At 38.2% G+C, this 13,822-nt stretch overlaps 1 protein-coding gene across 1 annotated transcript in view; it reads right to left on the bottom strand.

Moving 5' to 3' along the window:
- The window catches only part of LOC121367270 (cilia- and flagella-associated protein 54-like), a 117,994-nt gene that overhangs the window by 4,689 nt on the left and 99,483 nt on the right, over positions 1 to 13,822 (bottom strand). The window contains exons 58-65 of the mRNA XM_041491384.1: positions 13,518 to 13,626; positions 9,168 to 9,318; positions 8,223 to 8,484; positions 6,348 to 6,419; positions 5,084 to 5,209; positions 4,083 to 4,731; positions 3,027 to 3,177; positions 2,152 to 2,232 (exon numbers count right to left, since the gene is read on the bottom strand). Of these exons, the coding sequence (XP_041347318.1) occupies positions 2,152 to 2,232; positions 3,027 to 3,177; positions 4,083 to 4,731; positions 5,084 to 5,209; positions 6,348 to 6,419; positions 8,223 to 8,484; positions 9,168 to 9,318; positions 13,518 to 13,626 (1,601 nt within the window). The remainder of the gene's footprint in view (positions 1 to 2,151; positions 2,233 to 3,026; positions 3,178 to 4,082; positions 4,732 to 5,083; positions 5,210 to 6,347; positions 6,420 to 8,222; positions 8,485 to 9,167; positions 9,319 to 13,517; positions 13,627 to 13,822) is intronic.

Raw genomic sequence — 13,822 nt, 5'->3', positions numbered from 1 at the left:
CCTTTAAATTGAATATACGTTACCTCTGTTGTGGTTGGTTCCTGTTCCAGAGGTGGAGTTCCCAACAGAATGGCACAATCATCAACACATTGTTTAACGACTAGAGTCAGTGCCTTTAAATTGAATATACGTTACCTCTGTTGTGGTTGGTTCCTGTTCCAGAGGTGGAGTTCCCAACAGAATGGCACAATCATCAACACATTGTTTAACGACTAGAGTCAGTGCCTTTAAATTGAATATACATTACCTCTGTTGTGGTTGGTTCCTGTTCCAGAGGTGGAGTTCCCAACAGAATGGCACAATCATCAACACATTGTTTAACAACTAGAGTCAGTGCCTTTAAATTGAATATACGTTACCTCTGTTGTGGTTGGTTCCTGTTCCAGAGGTGGAGTTCCCAACAGAATGGCACAATCATCAACACATTGTTTAACGACTAGAGTCAGTGCCTTTAAATTGAATATACGTTACCTCTGTTGTGGTTGGTTCCTGTTCCAGAGGTGGAGTTCCCAACAGAATGGCACAATCATCAAGACATTGTTTAACGACTAGAGTCAGTGCCTTTAAATTGAATATACGTTACCTCTGTTGTGGTTGGTTCCTGTTCCAGAGGTGGAGTTCCCAACAGAATGGCACAATCATCAACACATTGTTTAACGACTAGAGTCAGTGCCTTTAAATTGAATATACGTTACCTCTGTTGTGGTTGGTTCCTGTTCCAGAGGTGGAGTTCCCAACAGAATGGCACAATCATCAAGACATTGTTTAACAACTAGAGTCAGTGCCTTTAAATTGAATATACATTACCTCTGTTGTGGTTGGTTCCTGTTCCAGAGGTGGAGTTCCCAACAGAATGGCACAATCATCAACACATTGTTTAACGACTAGAGTCAGTGCCTTTAAATTGAATATACATTACCTCTGTTGTGGTTGGTTCCTGTTCCAGAGGTGGAGTTCCCAACAGAATGGCACAATCATCAAGACATTGTTTAACAACTAGAGTCAGTGCCTTTAAATTGAATATACGTTACCTCTGTTGTGGTTGGTTCCTGTTCCAGAGGTGGAGTTCCCAACAGAATGGCACAATCATCAACACATTGTTTAACAACTAGAGTCAGTGCCTTTAAATTGAATATACGTTACCTCTGTTGTGGTTGGTTCCTGTTCCAGAGGTGGAGTTCCCAACAGAATGGCACAATCATCAAGACATTGTTTAACGACTAGAGTCAGTGCCTTTAAATTGAATATACGTTACCTCTGTTGTGGTTGGTTCCTGTTCCAGAGGTGGAGTTCCCAACAGAATGGCACAATCATCAAGACATTGTTTAACGACTAGAGTCAGTGCCTTTAAATTGAATATACGTTACCTCTGTTGTGGTTGGTTCCTGTTCCAGAGGTGGAGTTCCCAACAGAATGGCACAATCATCAACACATTGTTTAACAACTAGAGTCAGTGCCTTTAAATTGAATATACATTACCTCTGTTGTGGTTGGTTCCTGTTCCAGAGGTGGAGTTCCCAACAGAATGGCACAATCATCAACACATTGTTTAACGACTAGAGTCAGTGCCTTTAAATTGAATATACGTTACCTCTGTTGTGGTTGGTTCCTGTTCCAGAGGTGGAGTTCCCAACAGAATGGCACAATCATCAACACATTGTTTAACGACTAGAGTCAGTGCCTTTAAATTGAATATACGTTACCTCTGTTGTGGTTGGTTCCTGTTCCAGAGGTGGAGTTCCCAACAGAATGGCACAATCATCAACACATTGTTTAACAACTAGAGTCAGTGCCTTTAAATTGAATATACGTTACCTCTGTTGTGGTTGGTTCCTGTTCCAGAGGTGGAGTTCCCAACAGAATGGCACAATCATCAACACATTGTTTAACAACTAGAGTCAGTGCCTTTAAATTGAATATACGTTACCTCTGTTGTGGTTGGTTCCTGTTCCAGAGGTGGAGTTCCCAACAGAATGGCACAATCATCAACACATTGTTTAACGACTAGAGTCAGTGCCTTTAAATTGAATATACATTACCTCTGTTGTGGTTGGTTCCTGTTCCAGAGGTGGAGTTCCCAACAGAATGGCACAATCATCAACACATTGTTTAACGACTAGAGTCAGTGCCTTTAAATTGAATATACGTTACCTCTGTTGTGGTTGGTTCCTGTTCCAGAGGTGGAGTTCCCAACAGAATGGCACAATCATCAAGACATTGTTGAAGCAAAGCCTACAATTATAATACAAATTTAAAAAGTTAAACATGAATATAGTTTAATGTGTAGTTTATGAATCAAAAATTAATTTTCCTTTATATAATCCTTAGTTTTTCCATTTCTTGGCTGATTCACACAGCTTGCGGATGTTTTTCCCCCATTCATACCCAAATAGAGTTAAAAGAAATAACGGGAACACTACCTGATCTGAATATAATAGTAATGGTCAAGAATTCACCTACACATCTCTGACATCAAAATTAAATACCTTACATACAACAGAGATTTTAAAATCCTGACTTGGCCTTTCCATATATATTTCTTTCTGTTCATGTTCACATTGATCGCAAAATATAGATTAGATTTGTTTTTCACTGAGTAAAATTTTGTGCTTATACAAAATTGTCATCAACACAAGCTGGTTTGTAGTTTCTATATAAAATCACTAAATTACTCATTAATGTATTCAAGATGTTAAGTCACTTATGACTGCCTTAGACCTATCGTAGATGCCAGCCTACAGTGAAACATGAAGATAGTAAGCCACATTATAGGACATACTGGTGACTGTAGGAGAGAGTCATGACGACAGTGATGCTGTGATCATTAAAGTAGACCATGGTTCATGGAGCAGGGGTGCCATATCCTCTCCCTCCACCAACAGGTTCAAACCCTTTGCATTTCCATCCCTCAGGCCACTGCACAGGTTCAAACCCTTTGCATTTCCATCCCTCAGGCCACTGCACTGACAGTAGCAGTGGCCCCCACCCCCAACATTTAAATAAGACTCTGCTGGCCCTGTACACACCTCCAGTTTCTCATCTCTCTGTGGTTTGGGAGACAATGCTTTAATCCTCTGAGTTTTCTTTGACTTTCCTATTGATGTACCCGATGTGCTCTCTTTTTGTTTTTCTTTCTTCAGAAGAGATATCTCTGCCCTCTGTGCTAATACGGCCAGTCTTTAAGAAAAATATTTATAAAACAGGAGAGTGAAAAACAGGTTAAAACTGAGTATATATACCTAATTTCTGTTTACTTGTATATAGTCATTACTACAGGCATCAACATATGAGATGGAGCAGGGAGGGGGGGCTGCTACATCCTTCTCACAATGAACTAAAACTGATTTTGTTATAGTGCTTATCCCTCTACTTAAAGTGGGTTAAGATCTTGCAACTATGTATGTGACTGGTATTTCGAAATAACATTTTAAATAAAGTAATTTTATGCTACATATAGGGTTTCTGCTAAAATCAGGCCAACTAACAAAATTTCAGGGCAATTTCCTTCTGACATCCCACCCCCCCCCCCCCAAGTAAAGACTTTAATTACCATCATGGACACCATTAATTTTGGTTTTTTAATTTTCCTTTTTATCCAACAAAAACCCATATAATCATATATTAATATTACTTTATAATTTCAAATACCATAAACTCACTTCAAAGTCATAATGAACAGGATTCCAACCATCAAATTTTCTAACTGGGTTTATTCCAGTTCAAATTTTGGTAATGACTAATTTACAAATGCTCAATCGAACACCCTGCTACAGATTGTCCTGGTAATAAAATAAAAACAACATATCATTTTATTACTATTGCGGCAGGCTTCTGAGAACTGAAAATGTGCATAAACCACTTATGGGTTATACACAAATGAACTTGGGTAACCTCTTTCCTCTTTGCGTAACCCATTATGTCCACATAAATTTAATGTGTGACCGAAAAATAGATTATGCAAAATTAGATTTGTACAAGCAATGCATAAATGAAAGTTCTTGCAATTTTTAGAGGCCTGCACAGAGGTTATAATGATCATTTCAGATGTGAACAGACAGATTTACATCAGCTGGATCACATACCGGTCGTGTAGATCGTGAAGCTGTGGATGAGAAATCCAGAGAAAGCTTGGGAATATGACTTGATCGTCCATATTGCCCTTGGATCGTGCATAGAACATGATGATCCTCCGGTCCACGGAGCCCATGTCCGGAATGAGTGGGTCTCCCTCCTCAAGGGAGGGCTGGTACCACTGGATGATCAGCTCGTTACTGTCCGGGGCTAGAGCCTTTCTGTCAGACAGCAGTAGCTCGCTACGGTATCCTGGGGGCATACATTCCTTCGTTTCCTCGCTGTTTTCGTCATAGGGGTCATTTTCCATGCTCGAAGTGAAGTATGGGGTCACAGTGATGGGCAGATCGTGGATGCGGGTTTCCACTGGAGTCAGCCTCAGTCTGGCCGGCGGTGCCATGGCGCAGCACGTGAACGCGTAGATGGGCAGATTGGAGTTCAGGAAGGAGTGCATCTGATTCAGTCTCACTGACCATGTCCCGGAAAACAGCATCGACCGGACGACGTCGTGGTTCAAGGTTGTGTCAAACTGGGCATGGCTGATGAATCCCAGGTCAAACTCGGGACCAAGGTCACCTCCGTTGTAATTGCTGGTGTTTTGCTTTGATGAGATGCAGATGGTTGATGTACTGCATAAGCGCTGTAGAATTGTCTGGTATCCTGCAAAAAACAACAACATACATTACAACCAATCTTCTATACGAGCAAGTACAAAAGACTAAATACATCTGAACCAATCTTCTATATGAGTAACTGCAAAAACAAAACAGGCTCCCATTTCAACCAATCTTTTATAATGTACTTATTGTTTTCTAATACAGGGGTACATTGTGGTCTGGACCCATGGGAGAATGGGGTGGGGCTGGTTGACATATGAACCTAATGGACCTTTTTGTCTATACTTTCCCTGGACACCACTATGTGGACAAGATGACATCCTGAAACCACCCCAGGCAACATCTTGTTAAAGATCAATTTGTTTTACTGATCAACAGTAACACATGAGTAGTACCAAGTATATGAATCCATCCTAAGCCGTGAGCTTCTTTCTTTGCCTTGTTAATCTGATCTTCATACGTCTCAACCTGCTTCACTTCCTGTGCTGCTATCAAGGGAGCTAACTCTTCTTCAATCTCATCTAATCAACAATAGAGGAATAAATGTGTTAAAATTTTGTTATTAAAATTAATGATATGATTATCTATAACTGCTATAAAAGTTAATTAAATCTGAACTACAAAACCCTAATACATGATCAGGGCTGTATCTCTGCACAATGTAGAGTTGAATGGATATCTTTTGCAAAATTAGTGGTTCATTCAATGAATTTCTATCTAGTGCCTTATCTATAGTCCACGCCATGCTTTCTTGCTCACATATACAGGCCACACATTTTCTATACATTGTTTTATTTAGTTGATCTTAAAAATATTTTTAAAAAGTTTGTTGCCTATTATATTTCATCATCATTTAATATACATATTTACATTTTTACAATTACAATAAGTTGCATAGTAACATAAATGACAAAGACAGCAATAATCAGAAAATACATTGAATAAAAGAAGATTGAAATTTTAGATATTAAACTTAACAAATGTGAAAATAAATAAAATATATTTAGCTGATAAAAAGAAAGTATAAGACTGTTTCCACAATAGATCTTATGAAAAAACATACATGTAGGTTATTTGCAATTTAATTAATATATCATAATTAACTAATAAATAAATAAATACATTATGCTTGTTTTTGCACACAAATCATACATCAGTGTTAGAAAATGCAAACAAAACCTGACAATATAATATGATCTACATGTATTAGAAAGCAATCAACAGTTTTCTGTTATGAGACTCTGGAATGGTAGCTAGTCCTGAAAAGTTAAGATTAATCATGGTTACATTTCATTAGTATTAGTTCACAATTTGCACTCCTAACTATATTTTATTTGTTATTGTCAAACCATCTAAGGACTGTTCAGAAATGTTCACATTTGTGAGAGGAAGAATGTTGTTTTTTCTTGGGTTTTTTTTACTTATATGCTTACTGAATTTTTCCCCGTGTAAATCAGGTTTGAGATTGTCAGATATTTGTGGTAGTCAGCGTGACTGAAAATTCCAAACAGGAGTTACCAAAAGTAAACATAAACTATGACTATACATCATGTAACAATTTCTGAAACAGTCCTTGCATTTTGCCTTAATCATCTTCAAGTACAAAAAGCTTTAAATACATGTTTGCAGAACTCTGTCACTTTCACCATAAACCGTTACCATATGCAGGTGTATGAAGCGACACTCTAAGTGGACGGTTATGACTTTTAGGACTTTTAGCAGTACTTGGCTCTGGTGGGTAGAATAATAACATGAAGCAAACAATGCATGTGGTAATCAATCACAAGCTGTCCAGATGTTGAATACAAAGGAAAATGGAAGATCATTCGGTATCTGCTTGGCACATTTTATCCAGTATTACATACGTGTCTGATTCAACAAATAACATACAAGTGTGTGAATTCAATGCATTTTGAATAGCACGAACATAAACATAAATTTAAATGATCCCAACTTACTGTAACAATAATAATAACTCAGGGATGTATCAAATACTGGTGATGGTTGGGGTTAAACTATTCAAACAACCAGTGGAAGGAGCTTAATTTGTTACCATATTTTAGATGGACAATGAAAAAGCTTCTCAGATAAAATTAACATGTGCTTGGGTGCTGATTAAGCCCATAACATGTGAGTGCATCTGATTCAGCAAATAACATGTGAGTGTATCTGATTCAGCAAATAACATGTGTGCCTGATTCAACAAATAACATGTAAGTGTGTCTGATTCAGCAAATAACATGTGAGTGTATCTGATTCAGCAAATAACATGTGAGTGCATCTGATTCAGCAAATAACACGTGAGTGTATCTGATTCAGCAAATAACATGTGAGTGTATCTGATTCAGCAAATAACATGTGAGTGTATCTGATTCAGCAAATAACATGTGAGTGTATCTGATTCAGCAAATAACATGTGCGTGCATCTGATTCAGCAAATAACGTGTGTGCCTGATTCAGCAAATAACATGTAAGTGTGTCTTATTCAACACATAACATGTGAGTGTGTGTGATTCAACATATAACATGTGTGATTCAACATATAACGTGTGTGATTCAACATATAACATTTGTGTGTGATTCAACACATAACATGTGAGTGTGTGATTCAACACATAACATGTGAGTGTGCCTGATTCAACACATAACATGTGAGTGTGCCTGATTCAACACATAACATGTGAGTGTGTGTGATTCAACATATAACGTGTGTGATTCAACATATAACATTTGTGTGTGATTCAACACATAACATGTGAGTGTGTGTGATTCAACACATAACATGCGAGTTTGTCGGATCAGAAAATGACATGTGATTGCATAATTTTCTGTTTGGTCTTAAGTATAGTAAATTGTATAAATGTGCAATTTGACAAAATGTAAATGAACAGTGGAAACCTTACAAAAGTGAAAATTAACAACATGTGAACAATCAGCATTTTTGGTCTATTTATGTTTTGTAGAACATCATATAACGAACCAAGAAAAATAATTTATTAATTTAAGAAAGCAGACATTTCCCTAAGTTTAAATAAGACATAAAACACTACCTACAGGATAATATCAACAATATTATGGTAACCAATAACACATATTTAACTAATACAGTATATATTATGTACTATAAAGAAAAGATATGTCAATTGTTTACATAATGCAGTGACATGGATGGATAATGGGAAAAGACAAATCAAACATCCCATATTAAGAGTAAATATATTTAGTAAACTAAATGCAACTAGTTTATAACAGTGATTTGGCTATGCTATGCATTTCTTAAAGTAAAATTCTATTTAAAAACAATATTGTAATAAGCAGTGAAAAACATGATAAGCCTTTAAAGTTAACATAAAGAATAACATAAAAATTGTAAAAACAAAATTTAACAATAAAGATTATAAAGTAAATATGCTCCTGTTTTTGTGCAACTGGACTGACAGACAGACGTACACAAGTATGTACTTATAGAAGGAATAGAGAAGCTTAATAATAAAAGTTTGCTAACTTTGCATGGTGGAAGAACAACAGACTTACTTTTATACACTTTCTTCTTCTCCCCAAGAACGTACGAACTGACAAGATCAAGGGCAGCGAACTCTGGGATGTTCTTGAGGGCTCTCTCTGACAGTTTCTGTGTGGTCACCTTGACGTCACCGATGAGCTGCATCCTGCTGCGTTGAGACTGAGCGGTGACCGCGGCGCAGCGGATTGCCGTCCATGCCGCCTGGCGGTCGTTCTCACGCTCCAACAGGGTTTCCTCCTTCCGCCTCTTGGACACGGGTGACTGGGACTTGCCCTGAAAACAAAACAACTCAATAGTTTCTTGGGCGAGTCCTTTTGTAGAGGTTTCATCTGACACAAGTCTCGAGACTTGCCCTGAAAACAAAACAACTCAATCGTTTTTTGGGCGAGTCCTTTTGTAGAGGTTTCATCTGACACAAGTCTCGAGACTTGCCCTGAAAACAAAACAACTCAATAGTTTCTTGGGCGAGTCATTTTGTAGAGGTTTCATCTGACACAAGTCTCAAGAAAATCACACACCCCAACTATAGAGGCTACTTGTCCAAGACAGAGGTCAATGGTTAGTTGGTTAGTGGTTGCTAAGAGAGAAGATGGTCTAGTGGTCTCCCTACTAAGCTGTCCCGGCCTTAAGGTTGATGGCTTCACCACTGTGGCACAGATGCCATTCACTCCACTGTTGTCAAGTATTGCTGATATATCTGAACATGTCAAATATTACTTTCTGCATATTCATCATTAAGTTATGTTCTTGTTTCCCATAATAGTTTAGTTAACACAGTCGGACTCCTAGCTTTACAACCTTATAAATCAATAAAGATACACAAGTCTATCTTACATTAAAAAACAAATTGCATTGATCACAACCCCCCCAAAATAAAACCCCACAACAACAACAAGAAAATCAGCTGATCCCTGAAAAATTAACAAACTGATTCCACAATAAACACAAAATGAAACCTTTTGTCGTTTTGGTGACGGAGACTTGTGTCTGCTGCTTAGAATTTTTTCATCACTTGTGACTTCGAGGAAGATGCCATTCTGAACTTTCATCATTCTGCTGCTGTACAGGTAGATCGCAGCAATCTCCAGGTAGGCTTGGCGGATTAATCTAAATTACAATTAAAAACATGAAATTAAATCATTATTTTATGGGACAAAAAAAGCTGAATTAAATACATTATTCTACATTACAGTTAAAGTTAAAGATAATGTCTTACTCTAAATTACAAGTAAAAACACTGAATTAAATACATTATTCTACATTACAGTTAAAGTTAAAGATAATGTCTTACTCTAAATTACAAGTAAAAACATGAAATTCAAACATTATTCTATGTTACAATTAAAAACACCAAATTAAATAGATTAATCTACATTACAATTAAAGTTAAAGTTTACTCTAAATTACAAGTAAAAACACTGAATTAAATACATTATTCTACATTACAGTTAAAGTTAAAGATAATGTCTTACTCTAAATTACAAGTAAAAACACTGAATTAAATACATTATTCTACATTACAGTTAAAGTTAAAGATAATGTCTTACTCTAAATTACAAGTAAAAACACTGAATTAAATACATTATTCTACATTACAGTTAAAGTTAAAGATAATGTCTTACTCTAAATTACAAGTAAAAACACTGAATTAAATACATTATTCTACATTACAGTTATAGTTAAAGTTAAAGTTTACTCTAAATTACAATAAAAACACTGAATTAAATATATTGAACCGCAAAAGAAACGCGACACATGTGTGGCTGAGAAAATATGTTTCAATTTATTAATATCAAAGATAAATTTTGAAAAATCTGATAAAGTCAATTTATTGGATGCACTTTGACCACAGTCTCTGGGTCGTTTGTCTGTGTTCAGGTAGTGGGGGGATCCAGCACATCGAGATTGTAGGGTGTGACATGTTCAATACCGTGTATGTCCTCCCTGGGTGTTCAAAACGGCCATACACCGTCGGTACATGGAGTGCACGAGGCGGTTCACAAAAGCCATTGGCACCTGTGCCCACACCCTCAGGAAAGCTGCCTCCAGTTGCACACGAGTTGTCGGCCGTGGGACCACCTGGTTAAGCCGTCTCTGGATTTCATCCCACAGGTGTTCAACTGGGTTCAAATCAGGGCTGAGAGCCGGCCACGGCATGGTTCTGATGTTGTGCTGATGCAGGAAGTCCATGGTGATCCTGGCCGTGTGGGGGCGAGCATTATCCTGCTGGAACACGTGGTTATGGTGACGCGTGAAGAAGGGCACTATGTGAGGTGTTAGAATCTGGTCAACGTAGCGCTGCGCTGTGATGCCATTCCCTCTGCCTGCACCAACATTTTGGAACAAATGGGGCCCAATTCTCTGATTCAGGCCTATAGCACCCCAAACCATGATGCTTTGGCCACCCCACGGGTCTCTCTCCAGGACACATGCGTCTCTGTAGCGTTCACCCCTCCTACGCCACACCCTCACTCTGCCATCCGAGTTGAAAACGCAGTATCGGCTCTCGTCAGAGAAGACTATCAACCTCCATTGTTGATGCCGCCAATGTTGGTGCTGTGTAGCCCACTGTAGTCGTATCTGACGGTGGCGGGCGGTGAGGACAGGTCCTCGAGCGGGACGTCGGCAAAACAGGTTGTTGGCGGCCAGTCGACGTCGTACCGTGTCGTCACTGATGGGTCGCTGTCCAGTGCCAATGGTCGCGAGAGCTGTCATGCTGGCCGTTCTGAAGCGATCATGGAGGTGTTGCCGGTTGATGTAGCGGTCCTGCCTGGGCGTGGTCACCCGGGGGCGCCCGCTGCGGTGACTGTCTGCAGTGCTGTTGGTGTTGATGTACCGCTGCTGTAGACGATGGATGGTGCTGACATGGACATTGTAAGCGTTAGCAACAACCAGGGCACGCTGCCCGGCTTGCAATCGGCCGATAGCTTGTTCTCTCTGCGCTGCTGACAATCGGGTCATACCTGATGCGTGCAAATTACGAATGCCAGGAACGCGGTTCAAGTTGGTTTTTTATACCCATAACCTCCACGAGATGCACGTGCATTTCGGTTTTCATGACAATTGTTTGCGACTGCCACCCACGGCCTTCGAGACAGGTGCGTTTTGGCGTGTCGTTTCATGGAAAGTTGAAAGGGTACCTGCAATTTGGGTCTCAGTCATAAACCAGCATGTCTTGTAATATTGACAGTTACATCCCCGAAATAAATTGTTATAATTTACCATATAGAAATAACATTTAAAAATCTCGCGTTTCTTTTGCGGTTCAGTATACATTATTCTACATTACAGTTAAAGTTAAAGTTAATGTTTACTCTAAATTACAATAAAAACACTGAATTAAATACATTATTTTATATCACAATTAAAGTTAAAGTTAAAGTATTACTCTTAATTATAATTAAAAACACTAAATTTAATTCAGACGCTGAAGCTCTGAAGGACACTGTACAGGAATAACTTGTCAAAGCAACATGTTATTAAAGCAAATCAAGTGTCAAAAACATGATAATTATCCTGTTAATAGCATCAAAAAGTATACTGTTATTAACCTTAGACCACAATCTTAATAATATCCACCAACATACTCATTAAACTGTTACTTACCCAAGATCATGGTCGTTGCAGTAAGATATCTTGATAGCATCCAACAGTGTGCTGAATGTTATAAGTCCATACTATTGTTACTTATCCAAGATCATGGTCGTTGCAGTAAGATATCTTGCTAGCATCCAACAGTGTGCTGAATGTTATAAGTCCATACTATTGTTACTTATCCAAGATCATGGTCGTTGCAGTAATTTATCTTGCTAGCATCCAACAGTGTGCTGAATGTTATAAGTCCATACTATTATTACTTACCCAAGATCATGGTCGTTGCAGTAAGATATCTTGCTAGCATCCAACAGTGTGCTGAATGTTATAAGTCCATACTATTGTTACTTATCCAAGATCATGGCCGTTGCAGTAAGATATCTTGATAGCATCCAACAGTGTGCTGAATGTTATAAGTCCATACTATTGTTACTTACCCAAGATCATGGTCGTTGCAGTAAGATATCTTGCTAGCATCCAACAGTGTGCTGAATGTTATAAGTCCATACTATTGTTACTTATCCAAGATCATGGTCGTTGCAGTAATTTATCTTGATAGCATCCAACAGTGTGCTGAATGTTATAAGTCCATACTATTATTACTTACCCAAGATCATGGTCGTTGCAGTAAGATATCTTGCTAGCATCCAACAGTGTGCTGAATGTTATAAATCCATACTATTATTACTTACCCAAGATCATGGTCGTTGCAGTAAGATATCTTGCTAGCATCCAACAGTGTGCTGAATGTTATAAGTCCATACTATTGTTACTTATCCAAGATCATGGCCGTTGCAGTAAGATATCTTGATAGCATCCAACAGTGTGCTGAATGTTATAAGTCCATACTATTGTTACTTATCCAAGATCATGGCCGTTGCAGTAAGATATCTTGATAGCATCCAACAGTGTGCTGAATGTTATAAATCCATACTATTGTTACTTACCCAAGATCATGGTCGTTGCAGTAATTTATCTTGCTAGCATCCAACAGTGTGCTGAATGTTATAAGTCCATACTATTGTTACTTACCCAAGATCATGGTCGTTGCAGTAAGATATCTTGCTAGCATCCAACAGTGTGCTGAATGTTATAAGTCCATACTATTGTTACTTATCCAAGATCATGGCCGTTGCAGTAAGATATCTTGATAGCATCCAACAGTGTGCTGAATGTTATAAATCCATACTATTGTTACTTACCCAAGATCATGGTCGTTGCAGTAAGATATCTTGCTAGCATCCAACAGTGTGCTGAATGTTATAAATCCATACTATTGTTACTTACCCAAGATCATGGTCGTTGCAGTAATTTATCTTGCTAGCATCCAACAGTGTGCTGAATGTTATAAGTCCATACTATTGTTACTTATCCAAGATCATGGTCGTTGCAGTAAGATATCTTGCTAGCATCCAACAGTGTGCTGAATGTTATAAATCCATACTATTGTTACTTACCCAAGATCATGGTCGTTGCAGTAATTTATCTTGCTAGCATCCAACAGTGTGCTGAATGTTATAAGTCCATACTATTGTTACTTACCCAAGATCATGGTCGTTGCAGTAATTTATCTTGCTAGCATCCAACAGTGTGCTGAATGTTATAAGTCCATACTATTGTTACTTATCCAAGATCATGGCCGTTGCAGTAAGATATCTTGATAGCATCCAACAGTGTGCTGAATGTTATAAATCCATACTATTGTTACTTACCCAAGATCATGGTCGTTGCAGTAAGATATCTTGATAGCATCCAACAGTGTGCTGACAGCGGCCCGTGGAGAAAATTTCCCAATAAGAACCAACATTTTCTGGACCTTTCCTGTAAACAGTCGGAGATAAAGGAGAAAAGAAGAGAAATAAGAAATGTTAAACGTTTGTTTTTGTTTAACGACACCACTAGAACATATTGATTAATTAATCATTGGCTATTGGATGTCAAACATTTTGCCATTCTAACATGTAGTCATCAGAGGAAACCCGCTACATTTTTCTTAATGCAGCAAGGGATCTTTTAT

This window comes from Gigantopelta aegis, chromosome 3, assembly GCF_016097555.1.
Source record: "Gigantopelta aegis isolate Gae_Host chromosome 3, Gae_host_genome, whole genome shotgun sequence".
Classification (NCBI taxonomy): Eukaryota; Metazoa; Mollusca; class Gastropoda; order Neomphalida; family Peltospiridae; genus Gigantopelta; species Gigantopelta aegis.
The sequence above is the reverse complement of the archived record's forward strand: the minus strand, read 5'-3'. Positions and strand labels throughout refer to the sequence as shown.